The following is a 26,041-nucleotide window of genomic DNA, read 5'->3' on the forward strand; positions in this document are numbered from 1 at the left end:
TTTTTTGTTTTTTTTTACTGCTTTTTGATAAGCTGTGCTCGTTCTCACAAAAACAATGGTGTCAAGGAATTATTTATTTATTTAGGTTAATGGGTTAATGAGCCAAAACAAGGAAAAGTATTAGAAAAGCCGCAACATATATTATCCATCGGCTACCCTACTCTCTCATTTACAATGGACCAACAAAAACCCCACTAACATCTGGCTTTTGTCAGCAGTAATTGGCTTTATTTATCAGCTCCAATCTGCAGTTATGCAGACATAATACTTGGGCGGACATGCTCATTTCTGCTAAGTGGACTGTGGTCTGGGCAACAAGAGTGGGCACAGCTCAATTGTTCTTTTAACACCCAGTTACACAGTTTCACACGATGACTTAGAAACCATACGTAACGCAAGAGGCACAGCCGGCCTTGTCAATCCCTCTGTGCAGCGCTGCCTTATTAAACTATTTTGTCTGAAAAATGGGGTCCTATACAGCCTGCAAGTTGTAGTTAATACCATCCCTTCCTTACAGGGATTTCACCTCGAAGTGAAATAAAAGTTAAAAGGCATAATTCCACTTCTGTGAGCACATTCACAGCGCACTCAACCACCCTGCTCCTGGCAATGGAAAAGGTGGCCATCACCACCTTGTGTGAGTGGGTTTATCCATGTCAAGAAGCACACCAGTTTTTGGTGTAAAAAGAGTAGAAATAATCAATATTTGCCACTGAAAAATCCTTATCTGTTGACTCCTTGCTCAAGGCCAGAGCCCTTTGATCTTGCGGAGCTTTACGGATTAGAAGAACTTGATACTGTGTTCGGTATCCTGAATATATACAAGTTTACCCGTGTTGTTTGGTTCAGGGAGTATCTTTGAATGACGCCAGGAGACATTATTATGTAGCTTTTTTTGCCACTCACTGAGGCACAAAAATGCCTGCACACAATTTTGCCCGTGGTCTACTGTTGTAGCAAAGATACGGGAGTCTGTGAATATTTTAGACAAGCCTGAGATACTGCAGTCGGTGTGTATGTGAAAACCCTTTTACACGAAGTAGAAGCGAAGGCTGCAGCAGAAAGGAGCTGAACTGTTCGTGGCTGGCAGTCGGCTTGGCCTTTCCCTATACTCGGGGCTGCAGCAGCAGTATGATGTGTTTAAGGAGCACTGGCCCAGCCAAGCAGAACTAATTCAAAGAGTAGTATATTCCATTTCACTTTCACATTTTTCGCCCTTTTTCTTTGCAATATGATTTCGACTAGCTATTCTTTTATGCATTGTGTAAAGGCTTTTGACTGAGTATAATGATCAGCAGTGACAGTGACCTGATTTTTTTTATTTCCCTTTCTCTTGCTTCTGTAACCTCACTGTCTGCCAGTGTGTAGGAGATCAGCTGCTCCCATCCTCCCATTCGGCAAAGTGTATTGAAAGCTGCTGTGGATGTTTGGAGGTTAGCAACGGGGGGGGGGGGACGGGGGGACGTGGGATCCAGGGCTTAAGGGGCGGTGCTGAATGCCAGCCTGTATGTGAGCTTATTGCCTTAAAAGACGAAGGACTAAAGAAAAGGAGATGACATAACGCAATCAAGCAAACAGAATCCCAACGACATATCTTTGTGTGTGTAATTCTCGCAACGCCCAGCAGCTATATTCTATGTTCATTCCGTGCTTACCTTTCCGGGGCCATATTTACTGGAAGCCTTTGAAATGTAAACAGAACTGTGGGGCCACATACAGTTCAGCATGGAGCTGCATGGGTCCAGGCCAGAACACATTGAACACACAAGTGCAGGCTACACAGCCAGGTGCTGTGTATCTGACCACAAGAGCAGCTGTATAATTACACTGCTGTCATCTCACTCACGGTAATTCAGTGTTTAGGAGAAACACCAAGGGTCAGAGGTCAAAGTAAACTGTCAACACGTTGATGAATATATTACATTGTGATGTAGGCTAGCTCTTCTTCCTCTCGAAATTTCACTCCAGTCTCTTTTTTTTTTTAAAACAATCTCCAAACATCCCAGCTTTCACCAGATTAGCATGCCTCATGCCTCATGCTTCACACGGATAGTTTGCAAACTGATCCGGCCAGTAAATCATTGCACTATTCACAACCCCATTGCTGTTTATATTAGCAGATAACATGCTCGTTTTTACTTCATCACAAATCAATCCCTCAGGTTACCTCCAGATTTTTCTGTCCCGGCTATTGCGCTAATGTTGCAAGCTGTCCTGATATTTCCAGTTGTCGTAAGGTTTTTTTTCGTCTTCTCATATTTCTCCACAAGTGCGGCTTCAAAGTACGCATCCAAAAACCGTTGGAGGGTGGGGGGGGTGTGTGTACCAGTCGAAAGCCTCCCTTTCACAATGGCGCCACCTTTGCTCCACTCTGCTTGTTATTAGGGTCACACACGAAGGTCCAATCCCTCAGGTGGTGACATTTGACATTTTCTAGGGTTGCTTAATTGTTTCCTGTTATTTAGTTTAATTTTCACTAAAAGGTCATCTGAGTCAGGGGGTCCCTGAAAAGACACCTTCCATTTTCCTCAAAGCTCTAACGGAGCGGGTTCCCTGGTTGGTCCCCACTGCTTTGTTTGTTTACCTCGGGAATGGCTGCTAAACTATTGATTGGTCCCTGTGGTATTTTTGTGATTGCTCTGCGATATCAACAAAATGTCTGTGGGTAGGTAGTTCAGAATATTGACCTTTCCAACGCTTTTCTTGTTATAAAGGCAAAAAAAAGAAGAAAAATACCTAGCCATGCGTCTGTTCCTGCCCTGGGAGTCTCATCGAGGATTGTGCTTCTCATTGATTTAGTATTGAATCATGTTCCTGGGGTTTCTTAAGGATGATGGCAATGATAGGAATTCACATATCTCGTGGCTAGACACAAACATTGTAAAGTAGACTCCAACAAAGTGTTGAAAGATTTTTTTTTTTAACTGTTATTAACGAGGCAAGTCAACTTAAGTTTCTGTTTATAGCAACAGCCTGTGGGAGTCATACATCTTGTTAAACTTTGTTGGAATTAATGTAAGCAATCGAAACAAAATCAAAGCGCGTCTTCCCTCCTCTCCACTGGGTTGATGCTGGATATTCCGCTGCCAGTTCCTGGTGTGTTTCTCCAAGTGCTGCCATCTTTGTGACATTCTGCAGAGCATGCTGCATTGTAGAGATAAGGAAATCTGTGCTTATTTGGGATGCTGTTTTAAAACCTGGCCAACGCCGTGGCAAAGGACAGACACTTTCCTGTGCCCGTTCTTCCTCTTGTGCCTGATTTCTGCTCTCTCTGCTCGGCTGAAGACTTAAGTACATTAAATAATCCAACTCCAGTGCTTTGTGAGGCATTCTGAAACGCATAAATATTGATGTCAAAGGACTTTCACTGGCGGAGGAAAAGCTGCTGTGTCTTGAATTTGAGACATACTTTTCTATGAGTGTTGCGATGTTTGCATTTCACCCCCCTCCTCTCCTCTCCCCCATTGCTTCGCCCACACCCCTCTTCCCTTCATAAGAACGTCTCATCAGATCGTTGGCCTCGATCGGTTCTAAAGGTCAAAGGGCCCTCAAATCAGGTCGGATCGGTGCACTTGGCTCTTGGTGAAAGAAATGAATTCATCTTTCCCTTTCTCCCTGGACACTTTCCTTCATTAGGCATTCATGAAGGGGGATGGTAAGATTGTGGTATAACAAGGAAAGGGCGAGAATGGGGACATGCAGAAGCAAGAATGAGCAGAAGAATTCCTACATTTTATGGTTGTTTTGTTATGCATGTGTTGGAGTGTCTTTCCTTTGTTTATGGCAGCTGACTCTTCTCTGAATCGTAAAGATCAAGGATGTGCTGGTGAGTGACAGTAGAGAGGGAGGCACATGTTAAAGCACAATACTCCCCCTGATGCTTTGGTATGTTATCAACGTTATTAAGCTGTCCAGGGAGACAAAAGCACAAAACGCTTGATTGTAACATCATGTGCGTGTGTGTGTATGTGTGTTTATGCAAAGGTGTGCGTGTGTGGGTGGGACTCAGTAGGAGGTTAGTCTTTGACACCCCTTTAGCTGCCACGCCTCCCTTAACACACCCACCACATGCCATGCCAGCTGCAGCTGTTGGGCCTCAATGCCAGAGATGTAGAAAATTCTTCACTCTGCAATTAGAGCTGCAGATTGCTGAATAGCATACATTGCGATGTCCTAAAATTGCACTTGGTCCCCTTTTCTACTCCTGAGAACACTGAGTAAATGGAAACTGATGAGCGGGAATCGTGCATAAAGTGTCCCCGTGTGCTTCTGAGTTGGCGGATTTGGTTTTGTGCAAGCAGCTCCTTGTGATGTGCCGTTACCCCGGCTAAAGAAAGTAGAGGGTGGAAAAAGGCCTCATTGATGGGGTGGTTTTTCTCATGCCTGACTGGGAATGTTCGCCTTCCATCGAGTCAAGTGGTGCATTGTGATCTCAACCAAAGAAATGCAAATATGTAGAACAGATGTACTACTTTTCTTTTTTTCCCCCCGTTTGTCGGCAGGCATAATCCCTCACTCCGGTGGAGATTGTGTTGGGTGCACTCAGGGTGCCAGACTGAAGTGTTAACAAGGGAAAAGCCATGTCACCCTGGCACATTTGATTGCAGTCCGCCTTGCAGGGCCTTTTCTCAATAAGGCTAGATGCTCAGGATAGATAAATGGAGGCTTTTGTGGCCTTTGCCAGAGGGAGAAGCACACAATGAAGGACACACACGGAGCAGGGTCTTTTCTGGGGAAAACAGCTAAAAGCAGCATTTCTGCTTCTACTTTCTCTCCTTTAGTCACCGCCTCACATAATCCTGTCTCCCAATCTTACTCACTCACTCACCAAATCTTTTCCTCCTCCGTGAGAACTGAACCTTACTGCCATAATGTTTCCATAAACGGGCTGAGGGAATGGAAACAACTCAGACCATTTGCTATTGCCTCTCTCTATCCACTCTCCCCACAATAGATGTCCCTTTAAAGGGCTGTGGATGGTCCTCTAACACACTCCCCTTAATGATGCTCAGTGTTTTTACACTGTTCTCAGCACTGCGATAGTGCATCCCAGAAAACTGGACACAGCAGCCTTAATATAGTGCTGCTGCTGCTACTTTGTCAGACATTACCAGGCCCCTTCATGAACAGGACTCCTTTGAACATGATGGAGGTCAAATTGGTCTGAGATTCAGTGTAACTGCACATCTTTCAATATGTCCAGGAGACACAGCCTCAGAATGACTTGTTATTATGCTCCTGTTCCACAGTAACTTCATGTTATTTAATGTTTGCTTGTTTTTTATTTACATTTTAGATTCTTCTTCAGGGTATTTTTAACCTTCAGTGTAGTCGTAATTTCTCAGTGCCTCTGTCTCCCCTCTATTTCTCCTTTCCTCTCCTTGTATGCTGTGTGTTTTGGTAGTTTGTTATCTTAACTGTCACATTGTGGCTGTCTGGAGCTTTACATGCGTATTTGTATGTCGGTTGTTACCTATGTCTGCAGGCCATCCTGCCAGCACTGGGCAATCTCTAGTGTGGGTGGCTGCCCCGGGAACAGATGTTTTTGATGCCACTTGTAAGGGAAAAGCTTTGAAAGTGACTCCATAAAACAGATGCCAGCTGCAGTGCAAACCAGGGCCGCCTAGTTCTCAGGAATTCTATCAGTGCGGTTCCTCTCTGAGCTCCGAAAACATGGCCTGTAGAGAATAAGAGAAGTTTTCACTTAATCAGACTGCTCCCTTGTGAGAACTAAATTAATTACAGAAAGAAGTTGGTCGAGTGGAACATACGCTCCAGATGGCCATGGCCTCCACTTTGAAAAAAAGAAATAAAATCATCTTACTTGCTGTTGTTTTTTTCTTAGGCATTTAGGTTATCGTACATGCTTCAGGCTTGTAGCTGTGGTTCACTTTCATTGCAAATACCTCTGGCGTGCGAACAGGTTGATGCATTTTTAAGGATTTAACTCGTGTTAAACTGCTTGTTTTGTAATGATGCTTCCCACTTCTCTAGCCGGCTGTGGTGCAAACATCTGGCATCCGATATGATCATCTAACGACACTGGCAACTTTACCCATTCTAGTGTTAACTATATGGTTTCCAGTGTCCGCTTTCCTTTGCGAACATCAGCAGTGCAGCACCCCTGAACTGGCAAGAGCACACTTTCTGCCAGACTTCCAATGAAAAGCAGCTCTCCAGCCAGTGATTATTCACATTCTATTTACAGGTCCTGCAATTGTCAGAACCCATAATATTCCCCCTACTGATAAAACACATAATATGTGCTGCATACAAAATAGAGCTACTGGTTTCTGACAGGTTTTTTTGTTTTTTTCTGCCAAGGGATATGACTGTCGTTTGTAGGTTGCGGTTGGGAATCCTGTCACTCTGCCTGAGGAAGTTTCTTACACACCCTAATCACATGTTTATAGGTAATGACAGACTATCAGCAAAAATGAAAAGTATGAAGAGATCAGATATCTTCAACCTGCCCGTGGCAATGCTGCAGCGAGATCTGCAGTGTGATTACAGTTACATGAATCAGGTTAGCCTCACTCGCTTGGAAAATGTGATTGCTTAATAAAAACGAGAAAATACTTTGAATATATAGATTTATGAAGATTATGCCATATTATTGTCACCTGTTGCTGTGTGATTAAGGCAAAATCATCTAGAAAAAAAAAGTCTTCTTCTTCTAATAATAATCATCATTAAAGAAACCTGCTCAGATTGCTCTAACAAGTATGAGCTCTCTGTATTTTTGTCATCATCATATGTCTCTGGTGTGCTCTTGCTTTCATCTTTATAGGCCGGGGATTTTTCTCTCCAGTATTTTGTGTGTAAGTTAGTATGCATCAAACTACCAGAAACAACAAAGTGTCTTTCTCTGAATTCACCAGATCACCACTCATTTCTCTGCTCCTCTCTCCTCTCCTTCCTTCAACTTTCCATCTTTGTTCAGAGGGGAGGTCAGCTGTCACTCAAGGCTGTCGTACGCAGAATAAGTTGCCTAGCAACCACAGAGAGGGATGCGCACAAAGCCACTGTTTACTCTCCATCCTCCTCACCTCATGTGCCCACAACCCCCTTCTCTTTCCCTCTCCTCCTCTTGTAGAGATGGAGCAGCATGGATGGTTCGGAGGCAGCACAGACTCCCGCTTGCTGGTGAATTTTAACAACGGGTTCAGAATGGACTGAGAGGAGAGGAGTGGAGGTTGGTAGGAGAGGTGACATTCAGAGATGCTGTTGTTGCCTGTTGCTTGCCAGCTGCCTTTCCTGCTTTCCTCTCTGCAGGAGGAACAGGCCAGTTGCCTTAACACACCCATTCCTTTCCACACAACTAAGAAAAACTTGTCTTACCAAAGCATGCTGTTATCAGCAGGACTAAAAATACTGGACAGCAAATGTATCACATGCCTGGCTATGGTCACACCCTCATGAAAACGAGCTCAATCTAAGTGGATACCTAAGTGGATTCTTTAGTAGCTGAGGTACTGATTGGCCCCAATTGTTGTTTTTTTGTGGTTGAGTAAAAACGATAAGATTCAGGCTACACTGTGGCGCTGTGAGGTCGTGGTTGGTACTGGACAAAACTCCAGTTCTGTGTTTGTTGTAGGCCTCGGCGAGCGGAGGCAAAACACGCTGCTTCTGGCATTGGGAAAAGATTTAACGAGCATAACATAAAGAGGAAAAAAACAAAAATCTGTTTCGTCATGCTACTTTTGATGTAAAAACAGCACGCCCTTATGTTTCAAACCGAAGCTACTGTTAGCTTAGCATGAAAATCTAGTCTGGTTCTCATGTGGTCGATGTGGTTTCTGAAAAAAAGAAAACTATAACTATTCCTTGAGACATGCAGTATATGAACGGCTAATATGCACAACACAAATCAAGCAGAAGGCTAATCTGTAAAATAAGGAAATTGTCGTTCCAGCCGGAAACTCGAATCAGTCAGTTACTGCATAGTCACAACATAACTATGCAACGAGTTTAAATTTTCTGTGTGAAATTGAGTGTTAAAATGCAGCAGTTACATCTTTTATAAGTTGCAACAGAAAGGGTCTCCTATTATAAGTCCATTGTTTCCGTTTTATTGTTCTCATATTGGTTCACACATTTCTTTTATGGCCAGGCTAAATTGCTAAAGTGGAAAAGAAAGAAAGTAGATTTCTCTCAGTCGGTCAGAAGTCTCACTGTGGCACTGGAAACACGAGCTGTGAAAGATGTTGTTTTAGCATTTGTAAATGCAGGTCGTTTTGCATGTGTATCCGTTTGCGTAATGACTAGCCTTGGTATGTAAATTACCCATCAGACCCGGTCGTCCATGTGCAAAAGAGCACCGTTTGTGGGAATGTGTGTTTCTCCGCAGGCCCTGCAGCACACATGTGTAGGCTGATGAATAGTTTGTCTGTTTGCTGGGATGCAGTGACAAGAACTCTAAGTGTTACCTCCTGGGGCTTCCCACTCTTCAAATAAAACTCTTTGCTTCCCCTCAACTCAAATCAAAGCTGAGAACCTGCCTCCAGAGGCTGGATCAAAGCCGACTGTGGCACAAAGGCCTGTGCACACCGCCATTCATTTAGCTTGATTAAAGTCTGTCATTTCCTGCTATTAACACGTTCCTGCCTCCGACCTGAAGCAGACAGAGCAAAGCAGTCATCAGGAAGTGGCTAGAATGACACTGTTTTTATGTTTTTCCAATTAAGATGCCTGAAACTTCATTATGCAAGTTTTACAAGGGGGGAAATGTTTGGTCAAATCATTAGTTGCCACACAAAGCTGCTTTTTATTTAGGCTATCGTCTGTCCAAGAATTGCCTGACTTCCTCCAGAAGTGACTGGCTTCACATAGATAAAATCACACATAGTTTATGTAACACACCCATGCATTTTATTTATTTATTTAGTTTCTTCTCTGTGGTAAAGGTAGCTTGCTCAGAGGAGCCCCAGAAGTTGCCCCAGCACTTGCATCTCATCTGCTCCTCCAAAGATTTTCATCTGTAAACACAGTCACACGCTGACAGATGGCAGCCCCCATCAACAAACAGCAACTGATCAAACTGTTGACTGACATTTTGTGTTAAAAGCTGTCAGCTTTCGTCTTCTCAAGGCTTTACTTGTAGCTTTTATCAAGAGGATGTGAGACAAGACGTCATTCATCCGAGGCTCCATGTCTTCAGCCCGGTAGTTGGACATAGACACTAAAACCCACATCTGTTTGCAGCTAATGTGGGAAGATGTGGCTTGCAGAGTTGTCAATGCATTCTTTTTCTTCCTTGCTCTTAGGACTGTCACATTTTCCTTCCATGCCTCCCTCCTTTTTTGTTCGATCTTCCGCGGAAGGTAAAATGTGTGCGTTGCGTGGCATTTGACGTACGGATAAAGGGATTATCAGATCTGGAAATAGGATGGTTCCCCTCTGTGGTCGGGTCTTTCTCTCCCTTATCTCGGTGTGTTTACGGTGGACGTGGTTGCGTGGTCCGTTTGTCAGACAGACATTTGTACCAGCCTGTAGCTCACAGGACAGGGAGGGGATAAGTGGATTCCTCTGTGTCCCGCTGCTCCAAATGTCAGGTATCGCAAGAAACTTGGAAGGTCACAGGCTTGACCTGGGTATCTTTTCCCAGGAACAATAGATTTTCCCCCCTCGTTTTTTTTCTTCTTGTCCTTCCTGTCAGCCAGAGAAGCCTTGAATGTCACGGTCTACACCCCCCCCGCGCACCAACACCAACACTCAGCATTCCCTCCTACCGCTGCAGGACAGCCACCTACTTTCCCTTACATATGCTAATGTTGCCGGCTCATTCAGCTGTTGGTGGCTTTGTCACAGGGGGAGGGTTGTGAGATTTAAGGGGCAGCTGTATGCATTTCACTAAATTGACTCTCGAATGGTTTCCAAACCTTACTTTTTTACTTATCTTATATTTCTTATATATTTCTGACCAAATGTGTTATTGCATTAAGAAAGCAGAGGAGGATTTGTGGTGCTGCTTCAGACTTCAGAGGCTTTCTGCCGCGAAATATGTTGGATTTCTCTTTCATGTGTGTGCGTTTTTGGGAGGCTTGTGCTCAACAAGTGGCGGGTGGATTTAATGCGCTGGAAGAGCATCTCTGCAGTGGGCTCATTGCCACAGCGGCTCGCAGGACTTTGTGTCTTTTGCTTTCAGCTTTTATGACTTTGATGAAAAAGGACTCTCTTAATCAGGTAAGCAGCTGCTGGTGTTGTTTTTGGCATTGGTTTTACTTGCATGGGCGTGCAAAACAAGGTTTATTGGACATAAAAACCAAAAAAAGAGGCAAAATTCACGATTTAGTCGGTGTGTTTTTAGGGGTCTTTGCTGTGTATCGCAGGAAGAATTTATGAGCGAGCATCTCGAGACAGCTCTTGTGAGATGATCATCTACATCTGTGTTTACTCCTGTCTTCCCTACAGTTAACATCCCTTTATATCCTCTGACTGACTAAAACCTTATTCTGTGTCAGCTGCGGGGCTTGCAGCTGCTGCCTACAGGTCAGAATTATCTCGCAAATGCCACATTTCTGTCAGCAACAACACAAGTGTCGAGTGTAACATACAAACTTTGCGAATGAAAAGAGGACTGCTGAACAGTGAGTGATGGTCCGTGGGACTGACGGATGCTGAGATCACTCTGCCGGTCAAAATGCATTGCTGCGGTTCCCCACGAGTGTGTGTGTGTGTGTGTGAATGTGTTTGCGTCCGTGTGTTTATTCCCAACCTTTTAAGTGTTGCACGGCTTACCTACTTCCCTGTCTTGCTGCACTGTTTCTTGCTGATAATGTGGCGACATGGACTTTTCGATCCAAACACCTCACAACTCTTCTAACAGCTTTCATTTTGCAAGATGAGCGTGCTCTTCTCACCATTTTTCTCCCCCTCTCCCTGAGAGAGAGAGAGAGAGAGAGAGAGAGAGCTCCGCCGACAGGCTGTCATTCGTTTGGAAGTAGCTGGGAAAGCAGTGGGCTGCTGGGAAGTGGCAGAGGGAGGGATGTGTGCTGATGGAAATAGGTGGTGCTTTATTCTGGAGGCCTGCTGGGCCACATCAACCCTGCACGTCCCTTTCTGTCCCACCAGCAGTGAGGGCCGTCGTGGCTCGGCCCAGTTTGGGGGGCGGGACAGATGGTCCCTTTTGGAGAAGGGCCACAGCACAGTGCTCTCTGTTCGTGGGGCTCCGCTGGAGCAGCCAAGAACAAACACGGTCTCCTTCTGTTGGGAACATTCAGGATCTTCGGTCTGAGAGATCTGAATAGGTGTGAGGGAGTGACATCTAAAACTATGCATGGTTTTTTTTTTGGCTGTGATATTCATGCTATTTGTTGCATACCATTAACTGACCCTTGTTATAGCACACAGCACAAACTGTTCGCAAGCTAATAGCATATTAACATGGTTTTAGTCCTATTAGTCAGCATTCATTAATGTAGTAACAGAAAAGAGACTCTATTTTTCTTAGCTAGTTCTCAACCTCACTTAAATCTGTATAATTCATTGCTTTGTGCCCTTACTTTTATTGCGGCTCTAGTTTTTTGTCCCCATGTGAATAAACAGGGAGAATCAGTTGTCCTGTCTATTTTGATTCTCAGATCACCCTGAAACAACTAAAGGACAATGGCAGTGTGCTGCCTGGCAGGCGCTGGGCAGATGGCCAGCTGGCAGGGCAACAGGGAAGGAGACTCCCATTTTCAGTTGAACCCAGTTGAGGTCTGCTCTCCCCTGCGCTGCACAGAGCAAGGACTAATACTGCTGTGCTGTTTCATATGAGCTTTATTCCAACCAAAGGAGAGGGACACTTTCCTTCCGGGAAATTTAGACGCATACTGTGTCCACGTGTGTACTTGACACCGCCATCAGTACTGTGGCTGTGGTTAAGCTCCCACTTGATGGATCGCTGGTCATAATTATGTTAATCTTGACATGTAAAGGTCATCCTTTCAGAGCTGCAATGCTAATTTTATTCTGTTGATGGCTGTCATCCTCATGCATTATCTGGCGCTGGAATTCGGAGACACTGGAGTCGATACACAAAGTGCAATCTATGTTTGTGCTATAAATATCGTTACTATTCACTTGAATGACTTGATGAATAAAATGTCAGCTTAGGCGCATCCAAGCGTCACATCTTTACAGAGATCTGCTGTTTAATGAGCATAGAGTATTTAAAAACACCACTTGGGGATAGTTTCAGCAGTAGAAATGTTGTGTTTGAACCCTTAACATGCATAGGTTTTGAGCATGAGTTAGTATTTCACATGCAGTCAGTTACTTTGAAAGACAGATGTGATGTTTCCAGAGGAACAGATGAAAAATACCCCCTCTCCTTTTTCTCCTCTGCACAGTCACAGTCTTTTTTTTCAGTGTCTTTAACACCATATGGTAGATGTTATGAGATCTGAATGTGTGCAAGAAATGAAAGGAATTTACCATTTTGCACTTTCTGTCGGGTAAATGCTTACTGTTCCCTGAACCAAGCGAAATGGACTCGGATTATGGACGACGCTTGTGCTTCACACTCAGCTGTGTAGCCAGCACATTCCAGATGGAGCTACAGCCAGCACAATGCAGAGCAGACTGAGGGGTGCAGGGGTGCAGGAAATCACGTTCGTGTGAGCACCTTCCATGATAAGACTACAGCTCGAAATAACCACCAGTCCAAACCGCAAAAGTCAACAGCAAAGCAAACAGCTATCTTTTGTTTAATTTTTACGCATGAGAGCATGGTTGTTGACAGATGAGGTGTGGCGAGATGATGGCTGGAGGGCTGTGACCTCAGGTTAGTGCTGCAGATATCGGGCCGTTCAACAGTTCAGAAAATATCTTTATGCCCTCTTTCACTCCAGCTGTTGTCTGCCTTGGGTTATATGGAAAACTGTTAGTTGTTTCTAAGCTACTATTGAAGAATAGACGTCTTTTTCTGTATAAAGTAACTTCCTTTTATACAAAGATGCCTCTCTTTCGTCTTCAGATGTGAAGTGTGTGTGTGTGTGTGTGTGTGTGTGTGTGTGTGTGTGTGTGTGTGGGGGGGTTCCCCTGTGTAGTTTTGCACACATCAAAATGCAGACATATCATAAAGAGACTTCTTTTGAATCTACGCTTATGCCAAAGATTAGAATTCTGCACATACTGTTGTGTTTTGTGTTTTTTTTTTTCCTCTTTTTTTTTTCTTTGATAGCAGTTTTTGGTCTTCAATTCTTTGCACCTCGGGCACCGACTGGGCATTTCTGGCAGTGCATTGTAAAGGCACGGTGCCCGGGGAATGATGAAGCTGCGAGGGTTTGTGTTTACTCTGGATGACCTCCTTTTTTTTCTTTACTTTTTTTTATCTCCACTCCTGATTGTCTCTCTGTTGTTGGGTCAACTCCAGTCTGTGTGCGATGAGATGTAAACAAAGAGCCCCTGATCATCCCTCGCTCTGAATGCACAGACCTCTCTTATCTGTTTTCAGTAATATAACTCGGCGACATCCCATGCTGCTCTTAATCTCATGGCTGCTTTGAGCTCACTACACATGTTTGTGTAAGGCTGTGCGATTGTGGAAGCTTTAGGTAAATTAGATTGTGGCAGAACAGACAATGGTGGTGACGTGGTGCTCTCCTTCCTCTGGAAAATGTTTGCTTGCAGGGACAGCACACTTACGCAGACTGCAAAGTGAGAGATGAGACAGCAGATGAGTGATTAAAAAAAAAATGGAGGCACTTTGATGGATGGTATATTTAGGAGCAGAAAGGTTATGCTCTCAGAGGCCACACAGGAGGTTTGCGACAAACAAAGAGCCCCGGTTTTAGGCTTTGATTCCCACAGTGTGCACGTGAAAAGAGTGTTGGAAGTGTTTTGCAAAGTCTTGTTCTCAGCAGTCCTAGTAAAATTGTGTTAATTGTGTGTTTTAGATTATTATTATTTTTATTTGGGGTTAATCTGTGATTTTATTAGCACCGTGATTCCTTTATAATGGCAGGCTGACTGTTGCCTTTTACAGTGTTACAAATTGCCTTTATAACAATATTGAATCGAAGCCGCTTTTTGATGAACAAGGGTCACCATTTTTTGGCACATCATGAAAATAGCTGGCACACATTCTGCTGCTGATAAAGTATTTCCTCTCCCGGAGTCTCTCCATTTTGTCACCTTGCTCAGTTTAGAGAGGCACTGCACCATCTTCTCGTCTACTTTTGTTGTTGTCCTTGTTGTAAAGCAGTTCCAGGAGCAGTTAAAAAAAAGTCCTCCCCTTCCTGTAGCTGTATCTTTTACTGCAGCTGGAGATGGTGCAGCCATTCATTTTGAATTTCAATGTCAGGATTTCTGGCCTTTGGTTTCCTCTTCTTTCAATTTCTGCTCTCCTGCATGGATGGGCCCCGACCTCCAGTTACACCCAGAGCTTTAGAGGACACACCAAATTTTCAAATTGAGTATACCAGAGCCGGGAATTACGAATGGATAATCAGCAGAAGGAAAATGTGGAATACAAGAGGGGAGCAGTGGGTGAATTTCACTCTTTGGTTCGTGACATGCGCATTCCTTTATCCTCTCTAATGGATGATGTTGTCACCAGCGAAGTATTATTTTTTAATTCTGCTGCTAATGCAACCCTGCTTAACCCAAATAAATATTTAGAATCGGTGGTTTTAAACTCTCATCCTTGTGAATAATTTCTGAGGATAACAAGGCTGGATGTATTTTGCAGTTTCCACTTATCAGGCGTGATAAGCCTGCTGGCCGGAACTCAGTTTATTGGTTTCCTTACCACCTACGGAGGGTGTGACCCTGCTTTCACACTGGCCATTAAAATCTCAGCACTGCTCCCTGCAGGCAATATCGGCACATGGGGGTATTCCTTTGGTAGTCTAAGCACAATCAGAAAGGGTGGAGTTAGATGATTGGATTCTTACCGGCTCACATACAGAGAGTTATCGCTGTGCGCAGGAAGGGGAGGGTTTGCTCTTTAATGGCGGGGCTTTAGCATCAGTGCTAATTTTAGTGTCAGCTGGTGGGAGATTCTTCCCTGTTGTGAGGCTCAATTGTGGGAGCTGCAGATGAAAGAGGAGGACGTTGAATGGCAAATTTGGTTTTCTTTGGTCTATACTTTCCTCGCCTCGGTCAGCGTGAGCAGTGGTGTTGACACACACACACTCACAAACACCCCTTTTTACAAATGTTCTTTCTGGTTATGGAGGCACTTAGGGAAGATGGAATGCCTGGTTTCCCAGGCCCCAGTAATGAACTCTGAAGGATAACATTGCCCAATTAATTGCTTCTGGGGTTTAATTGAGCAAAACTCTTTTAGCAAGGTTTGGCAAAACTCCCATATGGCATTTTTCTTCCTGCTCCACCACCCTTCTCTCCTCCTCTTCACCTCACATTCTCCTTTGCAGTAACCCAGTTAAGGTGAAGAATCGCTCCACTGAAGCAGAAACACAAGTGTTTTCATCAAACTGGAGTTGCCTGTGTCTGGTTGTAGACATGACCCCGTCCTCCTCTTGCTGCAAGTGTGATGAATTTAATATCTACTCTGCCCAAAACCACCACACAAACCCCTCCCTGTTCCCACTGCAAGGTTAGAAAAGCTGCTCACGACGGAGGATTGAAATAAGCTCCCATTGTTTTAAATCAAGTCCTTGGAGGGCTGACGCTGTGTGCAGTGCAGATCCTACTTGAGAGTGGAGTGACATGGAATGTGATTCATAGTTTTCATTGTGAGTTTATTGAGGAATCAAACGACGGGCAGTGAGGCGTAACAAGTGTGCCTTCAGGTTCGATTGCTTTCCGCTTGGATTTTTTTCCTTCCTCTCTTTTAATGATGAATACAGTGTGACACATCCAAATGTCTGACTGGCTGCAATTTCGCTACATAAAAACAGCAGAAGGCAGGTAATAAGGAACCGAAATTAATGGACTAATGAACGGAATGGGAAGGACTTGTAAATTTGCCTCACAATGGACTGCTGCCTGACTCAGTGTGTGACGATGTCCATGAGCTGGAAATGTTCTGTAATCAACTTGGCCTCTGATCCACGTTGGACCGCCATTTGGCTGCAGGAGGACAGGATGACGGCATCATGGCTTGGCCTTGGATCCCAAGGTCAAGGCATTTTGGGGATGAGGCCAGCGATGACTTCCTTACCGCAAAGAACAGAGGCGAATTAATATGACTCAATTACACAAGGCCTCATTGAAGATAATTGGCTGTAATCACAAGCCCGTGTTCACCCCAGGGCTCAGAGTGGCCCAGCAGCTTTGTCACGGCTAAACAAACACGTTTGACTTTGACATGGTGGGCAATGGGCTGGACACTGAGGAATTTCACGTTTTAGAGGAATTTGTAAGCTGCGGTTTAAAGGTAATCGTCTCATAGCTGCCCATGTGCCTCCCTGCCCCACAGGCACGCTGTGGCTTCACCTTTGATACTATAGCAAATTTCTTAAGCATGTGATGTTGTAATACTGTGTAATCATTCACAGTGATTGCACTGACAGAAACACGGAGCAAAATTGTGCCTGTGATGACTGCACATATGCAAATTTTGATATTTTCACACAAACAACCTTGACTTCTTGGTGACTCCCTGCATTTGTAACGTCCAATTAACTAAACCTACGCAGGCTCAGCTTCACCTGGTCTTGCAGCAAACGATGTTTTTGAAAGGTAACTTCAGGCCTCAGACTTGTCACTGCTACCTGAAACAGGCCTTGTTTCCAACAAATTACCCATGCAAAGGATTTGACATACCTCACAAGACTATTTTTAATAGGGCCAAGGACATGGGAGTCTGACAGTCTGTCCCTAATTTCCACAAGTGTTGTCAGCTTTGAGGCGTCTTAGCAATAGACAAAAAAGTGTTGAAGACCACATCAATGTTAAAGTATGCGCTGTTTTTTTAAAAAATTTTTTAGAACATCTTTGCATTATTACTTAGTTTCCGCACATATATATATATATGTAATCTGTATACGTTTCCAGTTTGGTTAGAAAAATGACTTCCTCTCCACAACTACAGGGTCAGTGTGCACGAGTTGTGCAAGTTACTCTGAAAGTAAGTCTTCTAATGTCAGGATTGGTGGACATCATACCTTGTGTCCTGCTGTGCAGAGATCCGCTATAACTGAAGGAAGGATATTAATCTCAGGATGGTGGACCGAATGTGCTCACTTTTCTGACAGCGTATTAATATCTGTGGGGCCTTTAATCAGGCCACAAAGTCAGGGGATTATTTTAAGACCTGGCAGAACCGCTGGGCCACTCCTCTCTGGATGAACCAAGATGAAAGACAGACTATCTGGCATCAGAGACAGAAAATGAGTTCATTACTGTAATTAGGCCTGTATGTCTCTTCCATCTCGCCTTCCCCATCTCTTCCCCCTGTACACCAGGCCATGTGTCTTAAACACCCATAATGGCATTGCATTGCTCCAGTTAGCAAAGGGCTGTTAGCAGAGCGGACCGCCCACCCTCCATCTGTTGCCTCCCTTGTGCAGACGGCCACAAAAGAAAGGACAGAAAACAGCCTCCTCCTTCAGGTCAGGCAGAAGCAGAGATTCTGCTGACCAAGTAGCTCGTGGCGCTCCCCATTGGTTGAAGGAACTGGGGGTTGGATGTGCAGTGAGACATGGCACAACTGTGTTCATTAATCATTGTCAAGGAGGAAAGTAGCTAATAGAGGAAAGGAAAATGAAACAAAGACCACCATGTTCACTGGCTTATCCTGCCCTGTCTGTGACATGATATAAAGGTCAGGTAACCCTGTTGTGACCCCATGCAGCAGCAGAAACACTGACAGACTGGACTTTATTTACATAAACAGTCCAGTCTCCTGTTTCTTTTTTTTCTTTCTTTATCTAAAAAGTTGTCCAGTGGGACTGAAACCTGAGGCAAAACTCAAATTGTACAACATATGTTTTGGAGGGACAGACTATCTGCTCTGACCATGCACTTCATTCTTTCATTGCAGATTTTCTGACAGTAAAGTGATGACATGTTGTTTCCTCCAAATGATAACGTTCGATATCAGGCTTTGATTCTTCTCGGGTTTGTCTCTGCTGATAGCCTTTACACCCCTCTATCTTTGCCAGAGGCTTGTTTTCAGACAGCTGTGAGAGGTCACACACACTGTTTTGTTGTCATGCAGTGAGATTACGGTATGTCACTTTCTTTGTTCTTTCAGTTCTCAGCCATCCGTAAAAGCCTCTGTTGGAGTGTCACCATTGACAAAGCTGCTTGTGCAGGTGGCACATTTTGTTGTCACTCGCTCAATTTGTGAACTTGGAAAGGCAGTCGAAGGTTGACATTTGGGTCAGCAGACTGCTGCAGTCTCTGCTGCTCCTTGTCATGTCTGGAGAGGAAACCTGAACTGGATCTTGGCTGACCAGAGAAATCTCAAACAAATGTCCAGCAGCAAGAATAGAAATATGAAAATGACTAGTCAGTCATTCTTTTCCAAGATTTCTTCCCCTTTTTTTTTTTTTTTTTGCAAAAGCATATTCAACAAATTGTCTTACCGTGGAGGATATGCAATGTTTGGAGATTTTGAATGACCATGTTTATAGATGTTTAAATTCAAGAGACTTCACGATTCATTGCTTTATTATGAAAATGACAAAATCAAACACTTCGTGCCCATATCAGCTACTCTGACTCTTCAAACAGGCATTATCTCTAATGATAATAAGCAGCTTTTCTGTTGCTCATTTCATTGCAGCCTGTCAAATATTCCATTATTCATTATTTGGCATTTGTGAGGGATATACATATCTCCCACGTAACTTCACCTATCTACATTATGCATTCACACAGCACAAAACATCTTGCTTTAATCTCCCATGTTGAATACAACATTACATGCATTTTCCTGCTTGTGATTGATGGAAGAGGAAGCACTGTGGATGGCGTGGCACTGCATGTAACTGAGAAGTTGTTTTAACCATTCTATTCCTACACATTTGGGTCATGCATGCTTTAACCTGTATTTCACCCATGCAGGCAGAAATTAGTACTTTATTATTAAAACGTTTCCAGCTCGCCCTGAGTGTGTTTGGTCTTGTCTGGCTTGCAGCTAATCTTGATGTGGCCCACATTTTCTTCCCAAAATAATTTATCCTCCTCCTTAACAGAGAAATGTAAACAGTTGTCTGAGAGCTGAAGCTATCATATTAAAGGCCACTGGAAGGGACTGAGGCAAAGATCGGGACGCCGGGCCCACATTCAGCTACCATGTTCACAACAAAGAAATAATTTGAAATAAAGCAGCTTGAACAAGCTTGTTATCTTTACTGAAGTCGGCTCTAGTGATTCAGTAAAATGCTATTGGTGATGAGGAGGGATTGCGGGATAACTCGTGCTGTTTTCACATGAATGCAGAACCAGAAGAACTGAGGCACACCACCAACCCCCAAGAACAAGAGAAAAGCATTTAGGTCAATGTTGAAGGCTCCCCAGTCTCCCTGTCTACTGCAGTGTGGTGTGATCTTCAATGCAGACGTCAGTGTTGGAGAAGATGAATCCAATGCAACACATTACTCTCATAATCCCACTGGACCCACAGTACAACACACATAATAGCATGGGATGAGATCGATGAGAGGAACTTGCTTGTTTTTCCAGAAGTCGCTTATGTCCCTTTTGGAGTTTTGCTGTCGGTTTTGGTATAAGTACAGTCCTTTCCACCATGGCTGATGTGCAGCGGCATCACTTATGGATCATAAAGGAAACCATGTGTGTTTGCAGCATGTTCAATCTGACATCCGAAATGCCCCAGAGGGAACAACGCTGCTTTTCATGAACAAGCAAACCACTGTTCAGTTAATAAGTAAAACTGCTTGGATCAGGCTTGTGTCAGTTCATTTACTCATTTCTCCATCATATCTGACCACGTGAGATAGGAAAAGCATCTCCTGAGGTGATGATTGTGGCGTATTCTACAGCTTCAGCTGTTAGTAAATTCTACTCATTGTTACATGTCCTTTTTCTTTTTTCTTTTTTTTTTTTATTTGTCCAAGCTAATTTGCCTTATCAATTAGTTTTTAATTTCCCAACTTCATCAGATAAAAAGGCTGAGTGGAATTGGCACTGCATATGCAAAACCATCCCTGTTGTATAATTTGCCGGCGTTGCGATGCTGCAAGCGGTTGGATCAGATATTGGTACATGTGAACATTTAACTGAACATCTGCCTCTTGTTTCTGTGATTTGCTTCATCACCATCTGCTTGGTATTGACTAGAAGAACCAACAACAATGTACATCTATCTTGTTAGAAATCTGTAATGGCACCCTCTCCTCCCAAACACACTAATTAGCAGTGTTTGGTGATATACTCTACATAGTCTAATCCCAGCATACCTCATCATGAGGCTTTACAACAAGATAACGGGGGCAAAGGAGTTCGGACCAGCAGTGTAATTATTTTTGCAGCTGAACTGAGTGCATATTACTTTTGAGACACTGAATACAAAGTGCTATTCTGATGTTTAAAATGAAGAGATCTTGCTGTGTGCTAAACATTTGCTTCCTCTTTCTTTTTTCTGTGTGATAGATCCAACTCTTCCTGCTGTCGTTCCACATTGGCGGCAGGCTGTGAGAAAAGACTCCTCTCTGCTGTGCCTCAGTGCTCCTCAGACACTTGCCCTTGACATCCAAATGCCGTGCGCTCATTGTCATGCCACCCGCCCTCAATGAGTTATGACGACGGCTGCTTCTTTGACTCAGGAAAGGCTCCTCCTCCGCTCACCAGGGAGCAAATCAAATAATGTGATGAAGACGTGTCCTGAAAGTCTGCTCTTCAAGGAATCTGCTGGCGGGATATGAGTATTTTGAGCCCTGTGACAGATAACAAATCAAACCTTGTGGGACTTGTGGGAAGCCCAGAAGAATACTCCAGAGCCATGCAGTCAGAGGAGCTGTTTAGCAGGAAACTCAAAGCCTTGAATGGAAGCATGGGCCCACCAGCCTCCAGCATGCAGGTGAAACCTGATGGTGCAGGCAAAACAAATGGTACTCCAGCCATGCCTAAAATGGGTGTCAGGGCCAGAGTGACAGAATGGCCACCGAGGAAAGATGGATGGGACGGACGGCCTTCACCAAACTACCAGAGTGTGATACCAGTGTTTCAGAACGGACAGCAGGAACATGTTGTGGAAATACTAGAACAAGGTGAAGCAGTCTGTGTGCAGGTGGACTACAATGACAAATACACACTGAGCGACCTTCTTAGCCACTCCCCTCTAAAGGGTCTCCACCCCATCCGTCAACGCAGCAACAGTGATGTCACCATAAGCGACATTGACTCTGAGGACATCATGGACCAGGGTGCTGTTAACCCAAACACTGGAGCTTCGCTGCACCGTGAATATGGTAGCACATCTTCTATCGATCGTCAGGGTCTAAGTGGGGATGGCTTCTTCACCATGCTTAGAGGCTACAGAGTGGACAACCTGGACCACCGAAGCATACCACCCATGGGTTTCCCAGAGTTGCTGCGCTGCGATGCCTCCCTCTCCCCAAGTTTGCAGACCGCAGCACAAATCGCCAGGGGTGAGATAGTCCACATTCCAGGCTACGATTACATAGATAGTTCTCTTCTCTACAGCCGGGAACGGGAGAAGTCCTTCATGAGGCGTCTCAAATCCGAGTCAACAGAACCTTCTCTCTTCAGGAAACTGCGGACCATAAAGAGCGAAAGTGACGCTTTGCGACTCTCAATAGAGGACGACCGGCGACCGCTGAGCTTCCAAAAATGCTTTTCCCACTACGATGTCCAGAGCGTGCTTTTTAACATCAGCGAAGCGGTCGCAAGCAGAGCCAACCTGAGCCAGAGGAAGAATACTACAACAGGGGCTTCGGCTGCCTCAGCCGGAATAGGGCCTGGGGTCAGTGGAGCGTTAGGAGGTGGACCCGGGGCAGGACTTGGACCTGGACCTGGACCTGGGGCTGGGGCAGATGGGGGAGCAGCAGGATGCAGTAGTGGAAATGCCCCCATGTTTGAGTCTCCTCTTGGCAGCAGGGAGGACCTGAACCCCAAGGAGAACTTAGATGTTGATGAGGGGGACGGAAAGAGTAACGGCCTAGTCCTGAGCTGTCCGCACTTTCGCAACGAGATCGGTGGTGAGGGCGAGAGGAAGATCTCCCTCTCCAGAGTCAACAGCGCCAACTACAGTAGTTTGTCAGAGAGCTGCTCTTTTGAGTCATCTCTGAGTTCACACTGTACCAACGCAGGTGTCTCTGTCCTGGAGGTGCCTCGAGAAAACCAGCCAATCCACAGGGAGAAGGTCAAACGCTACATCATTGAGCACATTGATCTTGGAGCATACTACTACCACAAATACTTCTATGGGAGAGGTAAGGAGCGCTTGTTATGAGTACTTTTGATTATTTTTTTAAGCTTACAGACTTCCAACAGTGATGATACAAAGGGATTTGACTGACTGCGTTGAGGATTATTAAACTGTCCCAGGCCAAATCCATTTCCTTGAAACAAGAGTGTTCCAAAGTTCCCAAATGAAACAGCCTCAGCTCATAGGGTCAAATATCTGGACAGCCCAGTTATTTTCTTAGGACCTTATGAAATGAGGTCCAGAACAATAGCAGGCTTGTGTTGGGTGTGAGGGTGTGAGTTACACTGTCTTAACGGAGGAGCGGCCATGTCCTCCGTGGGATATTACCCTGACCCCTGCAGAGAAACTATGATTAGTCATGTGAGAAGAGAGAGGTGAGTGAGAGGGTGTGCCGCAGCTGTTCCCCATGGGGACCACAGTGGTGTGAGGACTTCTCATATGAAGCTCTAAGGGTCAGCAGAACTACGCCAAGGTCCCAGCTTTGCTCATTAAAACACCTTCATGACTGACGCTGGAAATGCCATACTGACCCAGACCCGTCACCATCTTATACATATCTGTTTTTCCCACTGACTGTTTTGCTGCTCTCAGCAGATTGAATTTCCCTCACACAGCCCCCCCCCTCCCAAGAAAACAGCTGCTTCACCTTTTGCACTCAGATGTCTAAGCTTCTTCAAAAAGATGCTCTGTGCGGTGTGACTGAATGTACCTTTAAGCTTACTCCGATAATCATTTACATGCAGCCTCTTACGCCGCTCTTCCTAAAACGGCCGCAGCTGCTGCAGCTCTTTGTTTGTGGCAACGCAGACCGCTCTGTAATCCCCTACTTTGCTGTCAGCTTTGGCTTTGCTGCTATAGCTTTTACGGAGAGCTTTTTCGCAGCATGTGTATGTCGCCCTTGCCCTCTTTTCATGGAAGTGTTTCATGGAATAGACAAGCCTGTCATCACCTGCACTTTGCCGCAAACGTGCACTCACACAAACGTGGCCACGTGTCATCACTTTTTGGCAAGCTTTTATCAACCTGGCCTGAACATTGATCTTATTGACTGCATACGACTCTCCTCAGGCTGTCCTAATGGACGCAACATTTTCACCAGGGGATCAAAGCCTTGCTATATGCAGGTCAGGGTCACATATTATGTGCGGATGGACACCAAAATATGTAACAGAGGGTGAAGTAAAACACGTGTCTAGACTAGAATATAAAGAGAATTAAAGAGCGTCACATTTTATTAGTTTGGCCACGTGCTGTAGAGATTTTAAAGGCATCTCTGCACTGTTTAGTGTCAGGAGGACAGGGAATAGGTCTTGGCATGAGCATTGAAGTGAGTCATTTTGTAACCTTTTTCAAATTGTCAGCTGCATGTTATGTGTGAGTGCCATTGATGGGATGAAGAAATGTGTTGACAAAAAGATTTCCTCGACAGTCAACGCTGTCTCTTTCACTGTGCTGTTCCCCTTTGGATGCTTGTGGCCCCCCACACCACGCTGCCCTCCTACCACCGTTTGACCTTATGCATCACAGAGTATTTCCCCACAGTTCACTGTCCCTGACAAGTCATGCATTCTTCAGTAAACCCAGCTCTGGCTCCATGCAATTAATTTATCATTCGTGCTGATCATTGACATGTGATGCCAGTGACATGGATCAACTAATTTACAATATATGAACTTCATGGGCCGAAAGCAAAATCTAGACTCTTTGTGGGTGTCAGTGCTATAGCTCCCCGCGGAGATTTGAGTTTTGTTGTCTGTTGAGTCCAGGTCTTCCTCCGCAGCTTAAGCCTGGATTAGGGAGTGTTTGCTCAAGACACTGCAAAGCGTGTGCAAAGCTCTGCTCCTGTCCATGGTCTCCATGCGCACACACACACAAAAACACATATAAACTCCCATTTAAAATAATACACTTTATGTCAACATGAAATTACTTCTGCTTCTTATTAATGCTCACAATTTAAGGCTAAACGTCTGAAGCTCTGCTTGTCCTCATTGAAATTTTCATTTCATCACACAACGTGCGACTCCAGGAGAGACAGCACCAAAGCTACCTTACCAGAAACATGGTGAAAATGTTTCTCAGAAGATGGGACTGACAGCTGTACACACTCGCTGCTGTAGCAAATTTAGAATCGCAGATATATCTTTACATCATCTCTTTTTGTTCGTGGTGGTAACCAGAGCACCAGGAGTGCACAAGCAGAGGGAGAACATGCACACACACACACACACACACACACACACACGCGCATAACTATCTACACATAACAACAGGTTAAAACCCACAACCCGCTCTTTACTCTGATGCGAAAGCTCTAACCACTCCAGCAGACTCCCTGATCTGATAATCCCCCAAAAATTTAAAGTTAATGCCCAGCATGAGGGCACAAAGACTCTGAATCTAAACAAAACAGATGAAAGTTCATACCATGTAATTAAAATTCACCGGGTTGTTTCGAAGTTCTAATGATCTATATTGGGATCTGTGTTTGGGAGGATTTTTTTCGCCTCTACAGAAACAAGTTATACTTTGAATTAGTGTATGGTTAAAGCCACAAATCCACCTTTGAGGCTGAATTACAATAAACATGACAATGCTGCTGTAATGACACATTTTGCTAAAAGTGTTTTCAGAGGTATGAAAGTATGTCTGGAGTATTTAGGTCATAGTGAGTAAAAAATACTTTAAGCCTGCATTTTTTATTTCTTGAATTTTAAAATCCCACTCCAGTGTCCATAAACTCTCAGGTTCTAATCTGAGGGAACCACTTTTGACATCTATTATGTTGTCACACTGCTCTCAGTAATCTGTGTCGCAGCTCGACCACCGTCAATCCACAACAAGTTTTCTGCAATCAAGTAAATAATCAGATTCACCAGATAAACTGATATTGAGCTGATGTAGAGTCAGGGATTTACCAGATATTTGAACAAGTATATATGCAGGTTAGTTATGAAAGTATGTGTCTGTAGAGTAATAACTTTCACAGCTGTAACTTTTGTCTGAATCACGTCTTCCAGTTCAGTGACGTCTGATGTGATACTTAACACGTGTCTCACTCGGAACTCTCTTGCACCACCTCCAGAGCATCAAAACTATTTTGGGTTCGATGAAAACCTTGGACCTGTGGCGGTGAGCATCCGCAGGGAGAGGCTGGACGAAGGAAAGGAGAAAGACGGAATGCAGTACAACCACCGGGTCACCTTTCGAACCAGTCAGGTAACTATGGCCTGTGATTCCAGCACAAACTGCTGCGTCAGTGTGCACCACTTACTTATATTATTGGATTCATGATAGGCATGACAAAATAAAGCATCGCGACTTGTCACTCTCAAACTTTTTTTCACCAATTTGAAAAATTCAACAAGACACGTTAAGGACATTTAGCTTTAGACTCAGTCAAGCAGTACAAGTAAATCTGCCCTGAACACCATAATGTGTCCAGCGATTCTGGCCAGTCATGCCAGCACAATCAGAGTTGGTGCGATCGTCCTCACTTGCTCATTCTCTCACATGAGCATTCACATATGCACTCGCAACATGATTAATCCAAAGAATGAGATGCGCAGTCTGAGTGTCCCTGGTGTACTGAAATCTTTCCTTGATTGATGCTGGTGGGTCTCATTCACTGAATAATTCAGGTGCAACAGATGCGTCAGGCTGGGAAATGTCACTGATATCCAGCACCGTTCCCGGTTTAAAGCACCACTCCTATGATAAAAACAA

The 26,041-nt window shown here is 44.4% G+C and overlaps 1 protein-coding gene across 5 annotated transcripts in view; it reads left to right on the plus strand.

Annotated features, from left to right (window-relative positions):
• LOC142390629 (signal-induced proliferation-associated 1-like protein 2) overlaps positions 1-26,041 on the plus strand; it is a 76,355-nt gene that overhangs the window by 7,897 nt on the left and 42,417 nt on the right. For 4 of the 5 annotated variants that reach the window (XM_075476245.1, XM_075476219.1, XM_075476254.1 and 1 more), the window contains exons 2-3: positions 20,518-22,319; positions 25,401-25,534. In XM_075476245.1, the coding sequence (XP_075332360.1) occupies positions 20,786-22,319; positions 25,401-25,534 (1,668 nt within the window). In that variant the 5' untranslated portion in view covers positions 20,518-20,785. Of the gene's footprint in view, positions 1-10,093; positions 10,186-20,517; positions 22,320-25,400; positions 25,535-26,041 lie in introns of those variants that run through there. The other variant, XM_075476228.1, reaches the window with a different exon arrangement.

Source organism: Odontesthes bonariensis, chromosome 2 (assembly GCF_027942865.1).
Source record: "Odontesthes bonariensis isolate fOdoBon6 chromosome 2, fOdoBon6.hap1, whole genome shotgun sequence".
Taxonomy (NCBI): Eukaryota; Metazoa; Chordata; class Actinopteri; order Atheriniformes; family Atherinopsidae; genus Odontesthes; species Odontesthes bonariensis.